Below are 22,724 nucleotides of genomic sequence, written 5' to 3' on the forward strand. Positions count from 1 at the left end.
AAAAAAAAAAAAAATCAATTTAGACTTTTGATTAAATTGGTTTCCGAATATTATAAGAGTCTCAGCTTGTGTCAGGTTTCGTAAAATTAAAAATATACAGAGGTGTTGTTTATCTGTTTGTTTTTTCTCTCTAAAAATAAAAGTTGTAGGTGTTCAGTTATAAACTCGCTGCTTGCCTTTTATACATAAAAAATAGCTTTTTTCAATAGTAAACATTAAACAGCAACAACGTGTAAACTAAACGGCCATTGTAAACTCAATTTATGTTATACACGTTTTATATCTATAATCAATTACAAATTCTATTCTGATTCGAAACTTAATCAGAAACATATACAAGATAATACGAGAATAATATCATTATAATAGCGTGTGAATGATTTTGAATTAGGCTAAATTTTAATATTTTTATTTAATACGCTGTTTAATACTCATATTTTATTAATAAAATGTTTAGTTTTTAATTTTTGTTTTATTCAACCGTTTCGTCCCTCAAATATTTGAACTATTAAACAGTTTAGTCCTTATAAAAAGACTAAACTGTTGAATAAAACAAAAGTTAAAGACTAGAGAGTGTATTATCAAAATATGAGAATTAAACAGTGTGTTAAGTAAAAATATAGGGACTAAGAAATTATTTATCCTTCGAATTATTAGAGCATCTCCAACAACCTCTTAGTGGCTTCTCAAATCACTAAGAGCATCTTCATCATCTCTATTAATAGAGATCATCTCTTCACCTTTTAATACCTCTTTATTTCATTTTTTTTTGTAGCGAAACTCAGGATTTCCATTAATAATTAGATAGTTGCATTACATCAGATAACACCAAAGAATGAATGCAGGGAGGGGTAAAATCCCAGAAAGAGGGATTGGGAAGGGAGAGAGAAGACTTTGCAAGAGCATCGGCCACCCTATTTGCTGCTCGCGAAATGAACTGCAGTCTGAATGAGAGGAATTTCTCTGCAATATATCGACAGTCCAACATAATCCGGCCAAATTTCGAAATGTCCCGTTCTTTGGAGAAGAAACCATCAATTATCCCTTGGCATCGGATTCAACCGTAAGGCAGGAGATTCCTGTTGAGCTGATCCACCACAGAGCTACTCTCATGCCAACAGCCTCAGTAAGGAGCGGCTGCCAATTCCCACGAAGAACACATGTTTGACATAGGACAGTTCTTCCCAGGGAATAACGGCCAATATGACCCAAACCCACTCGGCAGCTAACATTGTCAATCGCAATGTCAATATTAAACTTGATATGCCCCACCTCCGAGATTGTCCGCCTGCTCGAGTGTCGATAACTAGGAGCAAGGCTACGAGAGCAGCCGCAGATTGGAAGTCCATAAGCAGTTTCAGGGATTGATCCATATTGATGCGAGCCGGGATCAGAGAATTGTTCCAAATCAGGTTGTTCCGTTGTGACCAAATTGCCTATAGGACCATGCACAGTCTTTCCTGGGCCAATGTAGAACCTGTATGAGAAATAAACAGTGACAACCAGTTAGAGAAAGACGATTCCTGAAGATTATCCAGTTCAATGTCCAGACATTCCCAACAAGCAGAGGCATAAGCGCAGTACAGGAAAAGATGAACGATGTGTTCCCCAATTAAACCACATAGAGCACAATTGTTTGTCACATTTAATCCTCGTAGGCAAAGCTTCTCCCGAGTGGGCAGGAAGTCATTACAGGCTCTCCAGATCATCACCGTCACCTTCGGCGGAATATTGAGTTTCCACATGTTTGTCTAAGCCCCCACCCCTTCAGCAGCCGCTTCGCCAAAGAGTTGCTTGAAGGCGAGACGATAGCCTGACCTGATAGAGTAGGAGCCATGCCTCTCAAAGTGCCACACAAGGAGGTCCAGGTCATCGATATTTCCCATGGGGAGGGATAAGATTTTGCTCACATCGCGTTCCTCAAAGATAGCCGACAGGAATTCACAGTCCCAAGAGTCCGAGTCTGCAAGTCTGAAGTCACAAACTCGCAAGTGCTCCCAACCAGCGAGGGGACTAGAAAGTGGCTTGAAATTTGTCGAGTCGGGAATCCAAGGGCTATCCCAAACCTGCATCAGCTCACTCGAGCCAATCCTCCATCTACACCCATCCACAAGAATCGATTTGGACTCAAGAATACTCCTCCAAACTAGGTTAAGGTGGCTACCCAATTCAGCCGACCAGAAATCTCCCTGACGGAAGTATTTAGCTTTGAGGACCTTACATGCAAGAGTATTGCCATTTGAGACCAAAATCCAGGCTTGTTTACCCAACAAGGCGAGATTGAAAGCTTCCAGCTGGCGAAAGCCTAAACCACCACCTTCCTTCCTAACACACATCCTATCCCACGAGGCCCAATGGAGCCGTTTTTTTTATCTCCATCGGACCCCCACCAGAAGGAGTTCATCATTTTCTGTAGTTCATCACACAGGGAGATCGGAAGCAGGAACATACTTATGCAGAAAGCAGGAATGGCTTGAGCAACAGACTTCAGAAAAACCTCTTTCCTAGCTTAAGATAATAACTTACCATTCCAGTTAAAAATCCGCTTCCACAACCTATCCCATAGATAGCTGAACACTGATCTTTTTTTCTGCCCAATTAGAGAAGGCAAACCCAGATAATGACCCGTGTTGAGAGGTGCTAACACCTCGAGGGTTGCTTTGATCTCCTCTTGGCGTGCCCGGAGGACATTAGAGCTAAACATGATTCCTGATTTCGTAAGATTGACTGACTGCCCCGACAAGGACTCATAGGTGTTCAGGAGATCTTTCATCGCGGAGGCTTCCTCCTTAGAGGCCTTAAAGAAGAAAAAGCTGTCATCTACGAACATGAGATGAGAGATAGTAGGTGCACATCTAGTTACCTTGATCCCATGTAGAGTCTTCTGTATTTCGGCATGCTTTATAAGACCCGAGAGGCCTTCCGCACACAAAATGAATAAGTATGGAGATAGAGGATCTCCCTGCCTTAGGCCCCGGGTAGGGGTACTAGGACCAATCAGATCGTCATTTAAGTGAAACCTGTACCGGACAGATTGGACACAAAGCATTACCCAGTCAATAAACCGATGGTGGAACCCTAACCTAGAGAGAACAACACTAAGGTAGGACCATCAGATACGATCATAGGCCTTACTAATGTCGATCTTGAAAGCCACTTCCCCCCTGCTTGCATTTTAACTTTCTTTTCATTGTGTGGATAGCCTCAAAAGTCACAATCACATTATCAGAGATGGACCGACCCGGGGCAAAAGCTGACTGTTCCAGAGATATAATGGTTGGGAGGATCTGCTTTAGTCTGTTTGCAAGAACTTTGGCAATGATCTTGTAGAGAACATTACAAAGAGATATCGGGCGCAAATCTTTCATATTTATAGGGGAGCTGACCTCAGGGATGAGGGCTACTGCAGTCTCTGTTAAAAACTGCGGAAAGGAGGCGGCCTCCAGCCATTGAGTGCAAGTAGAAACAACCTCCGTGCTGATTTTATGCCAAAAAGTTTAGAAAAAAGTGGGGTTTAACCCATCCGGGACCGGAGCTGTATCGGGGTTCATGGAGAAGACAGCATCACAGAATTCATCTTTGTCAAACAGACGCATAAGAGAGTCGTTCATAGCTATCGTGACACAAGGAGAGAGCAGAGAAATTAGGTCAGGGCTTGCAAGATCAAAGTCAGTGAAGAGTGATGAAAAATACTCAAGAACCACTCTCTGCATTTCTGTATGTGATTCTGCCCATGAGCCGTCGCCTTTCTCCAGTTTCTGGATCCTGTTTGTGTTCCTACGGTTACTGGCCAAACGGTGAAACAGCTTGGTGTTTTGATCACCGTCTCTTATCCATGAAACTTTAGCCCTTTGGCGCCAATAGACCTCCTCGTCTAGGAGCAAACCATTAAGTTCAGCCTTTGCGGCAACAATCTCTCCATTAGAGTCGTCCAGATCCGAGTCCAGGAGCTCCCCAAGTCGCATCTTAATCAAGCGGATTCTGTCCCTGAACTGAACCTGAGCAGAGCTGCCCCATACCGCCATAGCCCCTTTACTTTCCTCCATTTTCCTCTCCAGGCCCCGACCTTGAGAAGCCTCCCATTGATGTAAGACTGACTGCGTAAACTCACCATTCTTTAGCTAGGCGTTCTCTATTCGGAACGGGAGAGGATGGCGGTGGCGGGGCACAGGTTGAGTGCGTAATTCTAAGGGATAGTGGTTAGACACACCAGTAACTATGCAGGAGAGAGTGGCTGATGGGAATAGTTCCGTCCAGTTAGAATTCACAAGGGCCCGATCAAGTCTCTCCTCAACAAAGTTCTCTGTACCCCTCCCCCTCTCCCAAGTGAAACCATGACCCAACAAAGGGACATCAAACAAACCACAGTCATTAATAGCATCCCGAAAGCCTCGGAAGAGCCACTCCGGATGGGGGGCACCTCCTCTCTTATCAGAAACCAACAACAGGTTGTTACAGTCACTAAACACACACCAAGGTAGGGAGGAGCTACCCTTAAGATCATGGAGTAAAGCCCAAGCCAGATGTCTATTTGACCTGTCAGGCTGCCCGTAAAACCCAGTACATCTCCACGGATCACAAGAATCAACCAAAATTGAAAAATCAATATGAGAGCGAGCAAACGACAAAACCAAAATGTCAATATTATTATTCCAAAACAAAGCCAGTTCCCCACTGCGGCCCTCACAATTAACAGAAAAACAATGCAAAAAATGAAGAGAACATCTCAAACTTTCTATTCTACTAGAGCTGACAAGAGTTTCCATTAAAAACAAAAAAGATGGCTGCCTCGAACGGATAATATCCTTCAACGCAACTTCTGTCCGGGGGTTGCCAAGGCCCCGACAGTTCCAGGCTACGCCAATCATAGTGCCCGGTGGGGCTCCTCTAAGGACTCGACCGATATAAAAGAAGTGGAATCAATTCCATCAGAAGAACCAGAAAGAAGAGGCTCGACATTTTCTTTCTGACCCATTAGAGCGTCAGACATGAGTCTTTTCCTTTTCTTCTCCTCATTGCAGTCAAGGGCTTCATCCCCATCAATCTGATATGTTGGCCCCTCAACCTTCAGCAAACATGGACTGCATCACATGCTTGTTTTTAATCACGCACATCACAGTAGTAGGCTTCCTTCCCTGCTCATGGTTCATTACTTTGGGTCCCAGTGGTAACGGCTCAACAAGTGGCTCGACCTCCATATTAGACTCTGGAACTGCCGGAGATCCTGAACCTGATGATCCACTCTGATCCTCACGCAACCAGCACTCATCGCCCCCTACAGACTGTCTGCAATCCACAGCACAGATCCATTTTCCCCATTCGAGCTTCATCTCTCCATCCGGGTAATTGAAACGCTGGGGGCACAAAGACTCACTATGACCCAATAGGCCACAAGCATAACAGATCCCACAAGAGCCCGAGAGTTCGTACTTAAACTGCACTATGCTCCATGAACCCGAATCAAATTTAATCTTCTTCCAACGTTTGAGCAGAGAGCGGCAGTCCACGGCAACCTTTAGCCTCATGAAACTCTTCCAGCCACCAAAGTTGTTCGTCGCATCGTACTCAAGAAAGGAGCCTAGAAATTGACCCATCAATTTCCCTACACTCATGGACATATAGCCAATGGGCACATCATGAACCTGAATCCAAACCGGGAGAACAAAGAGAGGAACTTTCAGCGGCACGTCCCCCTGTCGGAGGTGGTGAACTAGGAGTAAGTGCCCATCAAAGGTCCACGGGCCACCTACAATCACTCTTTTGAGGTCCAAGGCATGAAACAGTTAGAACAGAAACCGTCCATCGCCCAGATCGCGAATCGAGATCCCTTTACCAGGCCGCCAGATACTGGCCATACAGTGCTTCATGACAGGGAATTTTATGGATCGATCTGTGAGAAAACGACCAACCAAACATAATTCATTCCAGGCCTCCACAACTCCTTCCGCAACTTGCACTAGATCGAGGGCATCATCTTCTTCCCGATCCATAGAAAGTTGGGCGATATGGTTTTCCATGATTGTGACAGTGAGGCTTTCATGGAGAGAAGAAAGAAAAGCTTCTGAGAGAGAGAAAACATAGATCGTCCTACACGAGGAGAAGCGGCGCAGTCGTCTCACAAAGGAGAGCTAGGTTTTCAAGTCCCATATTCAATTCTTATTTCATTTTTTATTAATAATTTATTATTGAGGAGTCTCTCCTCTCACTGTTGGTAAATATTATAATAATTAATAAATTTAATGATAAAATAATAAATAAGGAGTGAATAAATATAAAGAGTATTATTGAAAATGATATGTATGAGTCACTCTTAAATGACTAAGAGTCAATTATTTATATTATTTTTAGAAAATCAACTAAAAATCTCTTGAAGCTCTAAGTGATGTAACCTTGAATCACATTGTCAATCTTTCACTTCACCATTGATGTTACCAACAACTCCTCCATAATATACAGTATATACCCACGTTCTTAAACGTGCAACGAATGTAATCCAAAGTAACTTCCACCCTTAAAAGTGACTCTTTTCATTCCACTTAATTGTTTTTTTTTCAAATATAAGTTGTTTTAGTTTTCAAAAAATTTAAGTGTTAAATTTTTGTCTTGGTGCGCATGTGTTTTTTAACATTCAAAGACATATTCTCCAACCATGATGACATATGAGGAATTTTTTTAGCTAACCAATATAAATTCATTAATTTGACTCTATATTACTCGTATTTTTTAATTTATGTGAAATATACTAAAATGACTTATATAATGAAATGGATAGAGTATAAATAGTTCTTCACTCAATATTAAAAGAGTTGATTTTTTCAGAAACAGAAGCATAACAATTATTACATATATTTGACTTTAGCATTAGAGTGTTTGTAACAAGTATATCGAGAAAGATCAGAAATGCCAAACGTCAAGGAAGTTCAACCATTACCCTCAATGAAAGTCAAACACCAACCTCAAGAAACTTCAACTGTTACCCTCACCGAATGTCACCACCCTTAAAGAACCGTCAACATATCGTTAATGTTCTAATTCGTCACCGTATTCATTTTGTTTTTAACTATTAATCTTCCCTTAATAAATTTCAGGTTTAATTCAGGCTAGAACAATAAGAAAGATGAAGTGATTATTGAGGTTTTATTTTATTGTCCTTTAGTAAAGCAGTTGGTCTTTAAATACCTAAAAAAATGTGTCTCCAACTCCCAACTAAACATAGATTTAATTAAGAGTGTGATTACAGAATATCTTATCGAGCAAAACAAGATTTTTGGGGTTTAATAAACATTGTTTAATTTATCTTAAAGGGTTCTAAGTTGGGAACCACATGCTATAAAAAAGCAAGCAAATGCATCTTTTACTTTTTCCTAATTCCTCAAATATGATAATCATTTACATTACATGCTTTTATTTTATGTTATGTAATGCAATGTATTTACCCTTTTTATACTTCTTTTTTCATTGCATATTCATTGAACAAACAACATTCATAAAATAATAGTTAGTGGAAAATATATATTGAAAAGCAGTGTTGGTTACAAGTGATGCAGCAGTGTTGTTGCTGGTTTAGACAACAAATATAATTAACTTTTACTACTAAATCTCATCATTTTATTCACCTTAGTCCCTTAAAGTAAAATACAAAAATAACATCCAACATCTGACATCTGACATCCTCCAGGCTTCACTCTTGTAACTTGATATACTTGTCTCTTAAATAAATAAAAATCCTGAGCCCCTTTTTTATGTTTTGAATTTCACATATTATATAATAATCCATCAATTATAACTATACGCACCTTATCTAAAATATATATTTTATTTTTTTGTGAGGGATAAATAACTAACTTGAGATTGATTGCACATAGTTTTATTGAGTATCAACCTACTAGCTACAACAGAGCAAATCCAATGGCAGCACATGCAATAAGTAGCATCAAAATTTGATTTTGCCTGCTGCTGTTATAGACCACAAGGCACTCTCTTACCAACAGCACATGACATGTTCTGCATAGAGCCCAGTATGAATTTTGAAGATTTTTGAAGATTTTTTAACCGAACTGAATATTCGAATAAGAAGATTTAGAATTGAATTGGACTGTTGATTTTTTTAGAACCGAATCAAATTATATAGTTGACTTAAATTAAGTACAATTGTAACCAATTCTAATTACTAAACAAATACATTGAAGATTCTTGAACCGAACCAAAAAAAAGATTCAAAACCGAATTGAACTGTTAACCTTTCTCTCAAACTGAACTAAATTATACCATTGGCTCTTATTAGATACAAGATAATAAAAATGATACAGCTTTTGATCGGCCAAGTATATAATCAGCCACTAAGGAAGGAACACAAGGCAGACCTTGAGTTCAAAACCAAGGATTAGCATAAGATCATGCCATTCGAACCACACTATGAGCAATACGATTTACTTGATTGCATCCACAATCTGTTGTGACTTAGTTTCAAGAATGACACCAACTCCGTTTAGTAATCATTTCAGAGATAAGAAACGAGTAGAAATGTACTTCAGTTTTGCTTGCATCCTATGGACTTGTGGATAACATTGTTGTGTTATAATTAGGGGTGTTCAAATTGGGTTGGGTGGGTTATAGTATAATTATAACTTATAATCATTTTATTCCGACTTATATGAATTCATATGCTTATATATAATAAAAATACAATAATTATATCAAACACATCACGTCAAAGATATGTCTCTATATTAGTATTGTCATGTCAGAAATTGATAACCCATTGGAAGTGAAGTGACCAACATTACAATATGAATTTGAAATTGATTTAGTATTTTGTAGTGAATTATTGCCCTTGGCAGACTAAAACTGAAATTATAGGCTATCAGATACAATCAACTTATGAAATTTGGTTCAAGTACAATTTACACTATGTTTAAGTTACACCTAAAGCAATTTAGCTATTTAGCAGAATGATGGTCAGTAAAAAAGATCACCCTGCTTCTATTTCTATCCTCAACCTCCAAACTGTATATTGAAAACGCCAGATACCAGCATTCTCGGAGATCCGTTTTAACTTGCAAAACATGCCTGCCATCGGTCTTCTGTTACCCTGATCTTTAAGTGGAGGCCAGGGCATAAAGAACGATGCCTCCTGATTTATTTGGATGCAACAGCAACCAAACTTTCAATCTGTCCAAAAAATACCATACAGGCCTTCCTCATACTTGAGACAGATCAGTGTCATCCTCTATCACCGGATTCCTGAATTTTGTTGCCGTCATTCTTGTTATCAGACAAAGATTCATCAGAACTCTGATCGGAAACAACTACTACTGTCTGACTCTTAACTGAATTCTCTTTTTGGTGTGGGCGGTCATCCTCCTTATTAGTGTTTTCAATTACTTCCAAATATGATATGCCATATTTTTGTCCATGACTTAATCCAGGGCAAACACCCTACAACATACACCAAAAGGTTAATCTAAATGGAGAATTAGAATACTAAAACTTTCATGATAAACTAGATTGACTATTTCATTCATTCGGAATATAGCACGTGGCATTAGACTTCCACTCGCCTTTCACCTGCTATTTCATCGCTTTGAGCTGGGTTTGTTATCTACTTAATTCCATAAAGTTTAGGGTTAGACTATGCTTACTTTGTTTTTTACAAAGTAAGCCTTACTTTGTTTTTTCCACCATTGGATGGTGATGAACTTTGTCAAAGTAAGCTCATCCAATGGTAGAAAAAACAAAGTAAAGCTTACTTTGTCAAAAACAAAGTAAGCATAGAAGGCACCGTAAGTTTAATGTTAAAAATGTAAGCAGAAGTTCTAAATGATATGCACGCATGTCTCCCGATTATCAAGTTCTACTGAAATTAATAAAACAGAACTTATCTCGGTAAGGGGATGGAGATTGGAAGAAAGTTTGTGTTTATCACACAGGATTACCAGTACTTCAATGTCAGCAAAACAAACAAAAATGAAGGGACGAAAGGAATAGGGTTAATACACATATTTGCCCCTGTGTTTTAGCAAAAAAACAGATTTACCCTTAAATCAAACAAACCCACAAAACTATCCCTGTATTTTCCATAAACCTGCAATTATACCCTAATCTGACGGAGCTGCTAAACGACGATGACATCAAACCTTCTTGTCTTCAAAAAAAAATTGGATGACGACAATCAAAATTCATTTGGTTTCTTATTGTTTTCTATTGCTATTGCTTTTGGATTAATTAGGAGGTTTAGACGCCATTTTATTAGGTTGATTGAGCTTTTATGAAAATGAATTTTGACCAATCTGGTCTTCTAACTTGCTTTTAATCGAAATTGGAGGTGCATATTTTTTTCTGTTTGTGATTGGTTGTTCTTTTCTGAAGTTTTTCTGGAGATAAGAAGGTTTGATGTCATCGCCGTTTAACAACTCCGTCAGATTAGGGTATAATTGCAGGTTTATGGAAAATTCAGGGATAGTTTTATGGGTTTATTTGATTTAAGGGCAAATCTGTTTTTCCAAGAAAACACAAGGGCAAATATGTGTATTAACCCAAAGGAATATAACAATAAAGAACAATAGAAAAGATATATAAAAAAAAAAAAAAAAACAAAGGATAGTCAATGCCAACCTTCATCACTCCTGATGTAGAAGTAGACTCGAAAGAAGAAGACTCTAATGGATGTCCACTCTGAACTTGACCTCCATAGAATGACGTAGTAGCATTAGTTTCTCGGGAATTCATCGAGAAATCAGGCTTAGAAGATTCTTGTTCGGATTTGGCAGTTTGACAGTAAGCACCAAAATATGAACAATGTTCCCCTACAAGAGATATTTGGGGTGTTGCAGGCAATAAGTGTCCCTCGGTACTGAAGATGTACCTGTTAATGAATTACATCAGCAAAATATATGAGCGAAAACAATAAACAGCAGGGAAGTAAATTGATGCACAATTAGAACTCATAAGGACAAGGTTCTTACTTGTATGGACCATTTTCTACAAGGTTATCTGGGCCCGAACCCAAATCGAAAAGAAGCCACAGATACTTCACCTAAAAAGTTTGGTAGGTGATTAGAATAAAATGCAACAATATCAGTAGGAAGAATAGAAAATTGTGAAGCACATGTAAGTTAGAAGGAAAATGCTTGGAACACATGGGACGCCTTTTTACTTCTCATGTAAAGCTACCCAACATAGACAGGAAACATTTTCGGGCCAATGGATTTAGAGTTATAATAGGTAAAATGCATTTTTTGGCTCCTGACCTTTGCAATTGCACGAGTTTGGCCCCTGACCTTCTAACGTTGGTTGAACCCTGTCCTAGGTGAAATGTCTATATTGGTTACTTATAGGGTGGAGATCAGATGCATGACATTCACGCACCAGTAAAAATGGCGAGCGAACCTCACATGCCAAAGCAGTGCCTGACAAGGTCATAATTCAGACATTCTATTCAGTTCAGGGGCCACATATTCGAAAATAAAAGGTCAGAGGCCAAACCGTGCATTTTGGCAAGGTTAGGAGCCAAAAATAATGTTTTTCAATTATAATATCAGGAAAAATCACACACAAAAGCCACTTTCTGAAGGACCCTACGTAAAAATAGGCTTCCATTGTAGGACAAATGCCAATTTGGATAAGGGTATGAAGACCCGAAAGGAACAAGACCAATTGAAACATCTTCCAAGTCCAGGCATAATAAGCATTATAGCATTCTAACTGCGCTTTATAAGCATCTAAATAGCATACAATGGAAAAAGGAAAACAGAAAAACAACCAGAAGAATTTTTTCAACATTATCATGCAACCAAATCCAGATAGTGAAAATCTATATTCGAATTGATAATGACAGGAAAGATAAAACAAGATTGACCGAGCCATCTAAAATCAATCCTTACTGTTTCAGCAAGGAAAAAACTCTCCATATGATCTTCTTTCTTGTGCAATTCTACATCTGCTATGTGACAATATCCACAAGGACAACGCGCTCCATATTGCAAGCTAGCAACCATATCCCTCCCAGCATCAAGATATCTACAAAGAATAACTTCATAAGTGGATTAAATTGCTCATGACAAATGCAGAAGTTAACAAAGAAATTTCCTACATTAACTCACAAAATCTGGCCAAAGAACTTAGTTACCGGGAAAGAAAACCTCTGTATACATGACTATTTTCAGAAGTGTCAACTTACCAGAAATTTTAACAATCCTTACATTTTATGCCCATTTAATCAATTTATTCTAATGTAAGAGGAGTTAATACAAAATCCAGCAATGCAGATATCTCCCTGATATTCTAAGTTCAAAAGCTAATTTGAATCCAAGAACTTCACACATAAACTAATAAACATTCTGGCTTGAAGATTTTTCATTTAGACCAAATCACCAGTGCAGACCACCCATTAGGCATTCACAGTTTCAGAATTTAAATATATGATCCTCCTGAATTCAGTGTTACTGGAAGTGTTTTCTTTTTATTACTTCTTTTTCTGAAAACAGCTCTTTAATATGAATTGGCTTAATAAAACTATAAAATTAGAAGAACCTAACATGATAATAGCACTATGATTTTCCTAAACACAAAATGCTAGATAAAGCCCCATATAAATCTATAAGAAATTTTTAATTATTCAAAAGAAAGTGAACTAATTCCCATATTTTCCTTGACTTTGCTCATAGGGAAGTATGAGATCAAAGGTTTGCTCACCTGGGGTCTCTGGTAGCTTTGTAAAGCCAATATGTGCTTTCTATTAACTCTGGGCGGAGTGGATAACTGTTCTGCCCATGCTATAAATTAAATGTAGAAAAGCAACTTAATAGAAATATAAGATAAATAAATGCAAGGAATAAGATGTCCACTATCAAGTAAAATTTTATTAACCACCAAATGGAAAATAGAAACACAAGGTGCTAAAGGTCAATTAGGTGATCGACCAAGGATTTACATATAGATTAAGAAGTTTTTACAAATAAACTTTTGTCGTAGGAAAAATTACGAAAGATTACCTGAACATTTAATGTAGCGAGATTAAAACCTTCAGGTGTAAATCCATATCTTCTCCAGACACTAAAGAATGCAGCATGTGTTCGAATGGCAGGATCGATGTCTCCTGCTAAAACCTTGCAAAAACATAGAGATATAGTTTCGTTAATATTGTGTCCCAATCAACATAAATATTAATGTCACCTAGGCATTATGGTTAATAAGCAAGAATAGAGGACAAGCAAAAACCTGAAGGCCTGGCCAGAACGCCTGCAGACTGTTGAATAATGGCCAAACAATAGCAGCAGAATCCATATTTACCTCAACATACCTAAAAAGAGATGTAATGTTGACATTAAATTTTTAACATTCAAAAATCAAAGGAGGAAAAAGAAAGAAGAAAAGACTAAGGTCAGCAAATAGTTGCAACCATATTTGTTTAGACAAGCATGGTCCACAAGCTTTTACCAAGGATCATTAAACAGATATTGCATAGCAGCTGCATAAGCTTCTTGGAAAATGAACAAATATTCCTCATCTCCAAATAGCAAATATGCCTGAAAATTTTAGGAACATCTCATCAACAAACTTCTTAAAGATGAAAACAAGTGTCAGGCAAGACACATCCATTTGTTCATTTTCACAAAGAACATTTTACCATCTGCTGCAAACACATGATTTCAGAATAGTAAATAGTTTTTCTACAAAATCTATGCATTCAGGCAGCAGTTCCTTTATGCATTGATGACATAATATACCTAGCAGAATGAAAGAACTGAAATCATGTAGATAACCCAAAAAGTCTTGATCAATAATTTAATTGAGTGGGCACAGAATACCTCATTAATTAAAGAGGTAATTAGGCATAGAAATTAGAAAATATGTCAAGTCTTTGACTATTTTAACCCAAAAATCTTCTGATGTCATGAGAATGGCATCACATACCTTTAAGAGGTACTCATAGAAAGAATCAATACTTGTTCCTATTCCAGCATCCTGCCAAGCAAAGAAATCTAGATTAAGTCGCTTAACGAAATAAATCTCATCCTAATAGTATGAAATATCAACCATGAGTGAAGTATGTCCAAGCAGCTTAATAAAAAATGGAAAAAGAAATCAGATGAATGCCACTTGGTCTGAAAAAGAAATTCAGCTGGGAAAAGGAAAAACATAAACATCTCCAAAGGCCACGTAGCAAACTGGCGGAAAAACTATACCCTCTAAGTAAAAGAAGAGATGGGGTTATCAATCTTCATGCAAGACTGAGTCTAATCTCCCAGATAAATTACCTAGATGTAACATGCACATATATAAATTCTAGACAGATATCTGCATGAGATTAACATTTTTTCACTTCTTTTCTTTCCTTTTCAAGTTCATAATATTCTACAGAGATTCTTATGCCATTCTTTTCTCTTTCTTTCCCGCTCGCTAGTGAGACAATTATTAACAGAAACCATAAGGGCAAATCCAAGTTTGCAGGGCATATAATTAGTTCTCATTAATCTACTTACGAAAGGAAATGTATGTAGGCATCACAATGTTGTATTATTTGCAGGTAATCTTAGCAATAAAGGTCCTTATATAATTTAAATGTTCATTAAAATGCTACCTTTTGTGTCCATTCACCAGTAAATACATTTATATGAGCACCAACTAAATTTAGTCTTGAACGGCGTGCCCATAATCCACGCACGGCATTCTTGGTAACTTGCTCAAAAACTGTATTTCAAAGAAGAAAGAGAGGCAAAAGAAAATAAAAAGCATGTAAGGCTGTTTTTCAATAAAAACGAGTTCGGACGAAAGGAAACCTCAGTAACAGATCAAGCTAATTAACGGACTGGAAAAGATATATAAAAGGATAGTAGGGCTTTATATTTTGCGCTTCTTCACAACAACCGAAGATTAGACCACTTGCCATATATTAGCTAGCGCTTTCCACCATACAACTTTTACAACCTTTTCACTTTATAGTACTTCTTTTGGATATTACCAGCCTTCTTCTGCCTGTAGCATACTGTACAACAACGTTTTTCATGTTGAGTGGTTCTGATGGTGGGGTTGAATCTACAACCATCCAATTCCATTCACAAAGGCAAGGAAACTTAGAATGCGCTATACATTCAGTTCTAGAGATATTGGCAGCAGGAACATTACAATGCTTCTATTCCAGCAAGTGAATTCTAGTCTCTTAGAAAAAACTCAAAACCAGTTGGGTAATTAATACGAAATAATAATTTTAAAGCTTTCTAAACATGGAATTGATACTTACTAGGATTATTCGTTAAGCGGCTAAGCACCCCAAATTCCAAAGTCAAAGTCCCCCCACCAGCAGTGGATGTAATCTACACGAGTCAAACTTGGAATGATAAATGTATCAAAATGTTAACACAATTTAGTTACATGATAAAAAAAATAAAATAGAGCACAATTGACATGTTCCAGTAAAACATATTACAATTGAATTAACTGTTTGACCAAAAAAAAAAAAAAAAAAGCAATTGATCTGAGGTTATGTTCCATATTTCCAGTACACAGAACAATATCAACAATTTCAGTGAAAGAAAGAAGAAAATTTATATACCTTGCTTTCATGTTCATCGACCCCATGCAAAAGATTGACAGACCCAAATGGAATTCCTGCAATCCATCATCACTTAAATTGGAGAAGCCAGAAAATTACGAACTTGGAAGGCCAGTATTTGAACTAATATAACATTTCATCAACTACGGACAAGAGGCAATAGTAAAAAAAAAACCACAAAACAAGGAGAAAACTGCAAAATGTTTCCCTATAAGTGTTTAAAAAGTTTGACCACCCAAGAGCTCTCCCCCAAGCTATTTAACGACTAAGTCAGAAAATGATAAAGCTTGTACAAGAGCACTTCTAATCAAATCCCAAACTCATTCCAAAGGCACAGACATTACAAATACCATGCCTGACAGTTGCCAACCTCTCTGAATGGAACAAGTTTAGTGCACAGCAGTAATACCTGTTGGAGTATCAAATGCAGGCAACATTCTTTGAGCCAGGTCCTCAGCTAAGTGAAGCAATTGGTTTTCGTATGATGAGATTCTCATCCCCTGCAAGCAAAAGATGAGAATCAACAATTGCCAAATCGAAATAGTGAATGAGCAGCTAAATGTGAACCATGTATATGTTACTGGGATCTACACTAGCAGATCCAGCTTTAGAAATGAAATAATATAACTTAATCAGTGTTATATATTCTCATGCATATTAAATAACTACGGTAATAATGAGAGTGCACACGTGCATGCTTACAATTGCATGCAACAATTATGCATAATTATCTGACAACGAGAGCATAATATTTTTTTCCCCAACCAACCTTTAAGATGCAATGAACAACTGTAGAGCTAAACGTAAATGCCAATTAAATTTTCACTGAGCATGCCAGCTAGATTCACATTCATGAATGAAATAGCAGGATAACAAATATTATGTATATTAAGGCAAACATCAAAGAAATACCGTAGCATAATCGCTTGCAAGTAGATGAGCTGAAAGTAAACCTCCAAGAACTCTGATGGAAGTCTCAAAGATAGATACTGTTTTATTCTGCAAACATGATACAAGAAATTCCAACACTTAGATTGAATAGAGAATAGTGTTGATAAACTTAGCTGAAATTGACAGAAAAAGAAAGATAGACTGAGCTGAGAAAGGCCTCAACTCCCACAGGAAGATGAACTTCCCTCTATGCTCAAAAGAACAGAGCCAAACACCCAAAAGTGCTAACTAACATAATTTTTCATAATTCCTTCCTTCTCCCTCTACACCTCTATATATACTAACTAGACCACTCTCTCTCCTGTAACTGACTTTCACTATGCTCCAAACGTGTGCCCCTTCATTCCCTTATTACCTTTTATACGTATTAGCATATTCTCCATCACAAATTTTAGAACAAAAATAAATGCCAGACTTCAAATCAATATTCTGTTGCATAATTTGATAGATAAAATCCATTCAGATGAAAGTAGGAAAAAAGAAAAGAACTAGAAAAGACATGGGCAAATGGCAGCCAGCTCCTGCACACATGTGTACATACAGAAGCATGCACATTTTCACAACACAAAAGAAGGTTTAATTTTTTAGAATTAGCAAATTAAGCTTTAGAATAGCAAAACACATTAAATCCTAGCAGTAATGTCTGAATATTAAATTAGTTCCTATGCACAGAAACAATTTTGTGAATAAACCAATTCTCAGGTGAATCAGATATGAAAACTTCAAGAAAAACTACCACCAATAATGGTAACACTAACAACTAAAAATTTCTTACTACTTCAAGATATGGCTGGATGCCTTAGACTAATCCTATGTGAATGAGATCATTAGAATCCAGGATGCAGCCAAGATACTCTCGAAGAATCAACCATTTTGAATCTCAAAAATATTTATACAGTTTAAATAGTGATTGCTTGATACACTATGATGCACGGAAACTTATCATGACATGCGTTTCACCGTTTCCGGAAGATGTGGGAAATGGAAACTCCCAGAAACTGATACGAAACGTTTCCGGGCATGTTTCCGTAATTACCCAAAATATGAAACGCGTCTTTTAGTCTTTAAACGGTTTCCTCTGACTACTTCTACTAAAATTCTGGAAATTCAGACTTTCAATTTTGCAACACCTAGTCAGTCTAAGATTATGAAAATTGAAACTTCCTATTTGACTGATAATTCCTTCCTTGTATCCTTCAATTTAAAGAACTTGCCTATATTTCTTTCTCCTATAATTCTTGTCCCTTTAATCTCGATTGAGCTTGGACTTTCTTCATCTTGTTCTTCGTTCTTGTTTTTTTTAAATATATTATTATATTTCTAATATTTGTAAATATGTCCCTATATTTGTAATATTTACGCGTTTCCGTTTTCTATGTTTTTTAGAAATTACGTTTCCCGGTGTCCATTTCCGTGCAACATAGTTGATACTTTATATTGGAGTGAGGCAATAATTTCTTCTAGTAAACTGCAAGATAATATTAGAAAACAGTATATGGATGCCTGACCAAATTATAACGGAACAAAAGCCAATATTAATTCCAACGTTTCTGTTGAACTTTAATTCTTCAGACTGTCTCAATAACTGAGCTCAATGCAAGGAAATGAAATCGAAGCAAAAAAGGCACTCACTATATCAAAACGAAGATGTTTACCAATCCATTCAACAGAGGAAGTAAAGCGATCTCGGTCACCAAGTAGAGCCAATGTATCTAAGGAGTCAATCTGTAACAGAGTCAGGATTGTGATATTAGACAAAGTTCAATACCTTTACTGATAGATTCAGAAACAAGAAGAATCAGCTAACCAACCAGAGTCAAGGCATAGCCACCAAGTGAATCTTCTCCTTCACATGATAGAGGTCTCAATTCATCAAGTGGAAAAGCATGATTCATATATCCGTCAAAAGCATGATAGAACATTTCACGAACCTACAAGATTAAAAGTACCATATTACATATTGGAAGAATAACAGTTGTTTATGATTTGGATTATGTAGTTCGTATTAGATTAGGACTGAGTCTTGGACTAGCAGTCCAATTGAACATGGTTTCCTAGTTAACCTAAATTTGGGTTACAAGAGACAAGGATTTGTCTCCTTGAGATAGTCGGACACTTGATGTGTATATATATATAGGGGATTCATTGATGTTAATATTAAGTGTGTAAATATATCAGATATATTATCCTAATATTACATAGTAGGATTGCACAAGCTGAATTCCAGAGTCAGATAATTCAAAACAGTCTTCGCATCACCATACGAATAGCCCTAAGAGTCCATTAGGTTAAAAAAAAAACGCAATCCTTGTTCATCAATGAATCTGAGAGGTTGCCAGCAATCAATTGTATGCAAATTTGCAATCTTCCTTTTTCTCATAATAATGTTGGCATACTTTTGTAGGAAAATTGGCAAATTCAAATAATTATAATCAGGAATGCAACACTCTAGTAGCAACTCAATCCACTTGTTCCAAGTTCTTTCAAGTTTTAATTTTTATATTAAAGATAATCGAGCAAAATATAAGACAACATTTTAGAAGTAAGATACTTTATCTGTTATACAAGCGAAACAACTTAAGAGTCAGAAATGGGAGAGCTCAATCAGACAAAGTGTAGTTGCAGCAATTATAATAAATTAGAACAACATTGAAGAATCCTTAGTTGAAATATTCAAGCGGATCCAGCAGACATTGAAGGGAAATAGAGTGTACAAAAGGAAACATCAATTGCAATGTAATTGAAAGGGTTAAGAAATAGAGAAGTGATCGGGAGCAATTGGGTTACCTCGTCGCGCAGAAGTTTGGCTTCCTGAGGAGTGACGCCATCAGCAAGGGTTGTGGGGATGAAGAGAAGAGAGGTTAATAGAAAAGGTCGGAACAGCTGAAGCCATGGTTTAGGAGGTTTTCCCATCTTTTTTCCTCAAACTCTTCACGGCCGGCAATAGAATCTGTTTCTTCTTCTTCTTGTTGTTCTTGGGGATTTACTAGTATTCGTTGCTTTTGAGTTAACCCCGGTGTCCTGCTTTCGGTTGCCATAAAAAAAAAGTGAAAGGTGAATCTCTTACAAGTTACAATTACAGTTCTACATCAATACGATCTTTCTAATATAAATTTCTTATAATCTACTGTAAATCGGCCAATTACCTCGCGGTATATAGAAGTAAAAAGTTATTATAAATATAGATGACAACGGTTAGTAAAATTGATATGTGTTTTTTTTAATTAAATAAAATAAATAAATTATAAATTTAATAAAATATAAATTTATAAATCATTGACAAATTTAATTAACATTTTAAATTCAAACATTCTAAATTATTCAAATTATCAAGAAATTAAAACATACTTAAGTGAAAAGTATAAAAATAAACTATTTAGTTTTGTTCATTTTTCAAATATAAACGGCCGGATTAAGTTTGCAAAGAGGAGTTTTGAGGTTCATTTTATTATCAAAGGCAATCCAAACTTTTTAATCGTGTTGAAAATATATAAAGTAATATAGTGTCTCGTGAGAGTAAGTTAAAAAAAAAAATATAGAGAGAGAGAGTAGAGAGAGTAAGATCATATCCCTTACTGTGGGGTTGGATCCTTTTATTTATAGGTGTGGTACATATGGAACCGTACAAATCCTTAAAAACTTTTGGTATAGCGGCTGGTATCGTCGTTGCCCTTACTCGTGCGTGGGTGCGAAGGATATGAAGATCTAGTTAATGGGCCAGATTCCTAGTACGAGAGCATGTGTGAAAATCATTAGCTTTTTTTTTGTAAAAAGAAAAAGAGTTAGAACGTTTAGAAAATACTACATTATAACAATGATACATACCATGAAATTTAGATTTGTTTTGATCCAGACAAGCAAATTACTTGCAAAGAAGGTAGGACGAAGTAGAACAGGGTGATGTTCCAAATCCAATGCACCAATGCACAATCACGAAGCATATGTAACTCATTTTCATCTTCACTACATCGCGAACAGATGCCAGTAGCAACGAGCTAATGGTGAGCACGATTTGAATTGCAAAGCATGACCTTATTTGCCAGCGTTTAGAAGAAGCAATTTATCTTCTCAGGGATTGTAGTTTTCGAAATTGAAGTACAATCTAAACATTCCAATTATTTAAAATTGTTGTATACTTCAAATTTTAATATTCTTGAAAAGGTTAATTTCTATATTATTATTATTATATCTAATGGAATTACTTTTAAGGCCTTAGTGGTTTTCTCTTTCAAAAAAAAATTTCTACATAGTAATTCATGTATTGGTATATTACTTTATTCTATCTTGGCATAAAGAAATGGTAACACGAGAACAAAAAAATGGTCAAATAAGTGAGAAATTCTGCCCGGCCGATAGGAGGCTTTACGATCAAGCTTTTCTATGCATCGCTAACTTAAGGAATGAACCGTCTTCATTAGCGGTTATCGATTCCTTTGGCTAAAATACATTCCACCTGCACCCTCTCTCTTTTGTTGGCATGCTCTGCTTGGTTATCTTCCCATCCATAATGCTCTGCGGCTTCGAGGTATGTCTATTGTCTCCCGTTGCTGTTTATGCCTTGAGAATTGCGAGTCTATGCAACATTTGTTTGTGGATTGTCGGTTTGTTAAGGCGCTTTGGCAGAGTCTGTCCTCGCTGTTTGGCCTACGAATTATCACATTGTCTGTTGTGGAACTGCTTAGCTGGGCTGCAGATCAAAGGTTTAGTTCCCGAATTCCGGCTCTTTGGTGCAGTGCAGTCCTACATGTGCTTTGGGTAATTTGGAAGACCCGCAACGACTCCATCTTTTCGGATTTGTCCCCGAATATTCATTATGCGCTAAGACTTCTTTGGCTTCAAATTCGTCGGACTAATCTTCTGTCATTCGGCTCTGTTTGGAACTCAACTGTTAAACTTGATCTGCTTCACATGCTACAGTTGTTGTCTCGTCGGTCCCGAGCGCCTAGGATTCTGCCGGTCCGCTGGTCTGCTTCTCCGTCTGGATGGATTAAAATTAATTTGGATGCCTCGGTTACCACTGTCAATGCTGGCTGTGGAGGTGTGTTTCGGGATTTTGCAGGACATTCAGTGGCTTCTTTTGCTTTTTCGTCTACTTGCTCCCTGGTGCACATTGCGGAACTCTCAGCTGCACTCTATGCAATTTGCATGGCATACAATAAGGGATGGCACCATGTTTGGCTTGAAAGTGACTCGACCTATGTGGTATCTCTCCTTCGCCAGGACCTTGTAGAGTGTCGTGTCTTACTTGGTTGTACTTCGTTGCATTTCGTTGTCACACATTTTTCACGAAGATAATCAGGTTGCAGATGTGCTGACCATCTTTGGTAGGATCATTTCGGAACCTCACTGGTGGGACTCACATCTTCAATTTTGGTCTAATTTTATTTAGAACAATTGTAACGGCCGAGACTTGTATCAGTTTGCTTAGATTTGTCTATTTACTCTTTGACATTGATTGTATTTTTTCTTATTTTTTATTGATTTGGGTTCGGATGTGGTTCCCAATCTAGTTGGGATATCCCAGACTTCATTTCCTTGTTCTCTGCCTCTTAATAGAAAAAGTGAGAAATTCTACTATGAACTAAGACCATCACATTAGCTACTGGTCTGTACCAATAGTTATTTGACGCCTAAAATTAACTAACATGCATCAGATTACTAATTTAATTTGACGCCTAATTAAGTACATATCAGATTACTAATTTAAATTTTTAAGTTTTTTTTTTTTTTTGTATGGTTCTGTTACCATTTTTCCTTTTCCCACGTTTATAGCATACCAGCTGCAGCGCTTTGTAGTTTGAATTTCAAACCAAATTCCAATTGAAGAGTTGCAGCTATAATTGAAAATTGCAGGAAACTACTATATTTTTCTAGCTCGATTTGTTTTTTTTTTTGTGTTTTATCGTCCTTCCCTGCCCAAATCGTAGCAGTCAGTGCTAGCCTCAAATACCAGCCTCTGATATCCTATTGCTTTTCAGTTGTTTATCCAGTTAAAAAACATCCTTATTTCCGTTTTGAAGAGGTAAAGTTTTGCCACCAATTGCCGACCCTCTATCCCTATACCACAAACATCATGGTTCCATCTTTAGGTCTCCAATTTTGACATAATAAAACGACTTCTCTATTACCAAATTCACATCCACCAGAAAACACTACAACAGCATTTAATGTTAAAACATGAAATAAAAATTATATCAAAAACCATAAAGAATCAATAAAG

The 22,724-nt window shown here is 37.1% G+C and overlaps 1 protein-coding gene across 1 annotated transcript; it reads right to left on the reverse strand.

Annotated features, from left to right (window-relative positions):
• Window positions 1–8,705: 8,705 nt before the first annotated feature.
• Window positions 8,706–19,537, reverse strand: LOC136219633 (alpha-mannosidase I MNS4). Its single transcript, XM_066007107.1, has 17 exons — window positions 19,292–19,537; window positions 18,316–18,435; window positions 18,137–18,229; window positions 16,466–16,552; window positions 15,963–16,053; window positions 15,554–15,609; window positions 15,242–15,314; window positions 14,582–14,691; window positions 13,915–13,965; window positions 13,438–13,526; window positions 13,219–13,300; window positions 12,993–13,106; window positions 12,694–12,773; window positions 11,883–12,018; window positions 10,965–11,035; window positions 10,615–10,864; window positions 8,706–9,438 (listed from the first exon to the last, which is right to left on the reverse strand). The coding sequence occupies exons 1-17, from the start codon at window positions 19,415–19,417 to the stop codon at window positions 9,223–9,225; spliced, it is 1,845 nt and encodes a 614-aa protein (XP_065863179.1). The 5' UTR covers window positions 19,418–19,537; the 3' UTR covers window positions 8,706–9,222.
• Window positions 19,538–22,724: the final 3,187 nt, after the last annotated feature.

This window comes from Euphorbia lathyris, chromosome 2, assembly GCF_963576675.1.
Source record: "Euphorbia lathyris chromosome 2, ddEupLath1.1, whole genome shotgun sequence".
Taxonomy (NCBI): Eukaryota; Viridiplantae; Streptophyta; class Magnoliopsida; order Malpighiales; family Euphorbiaceae; genus Euphorbia; species Euphorbia lathyris.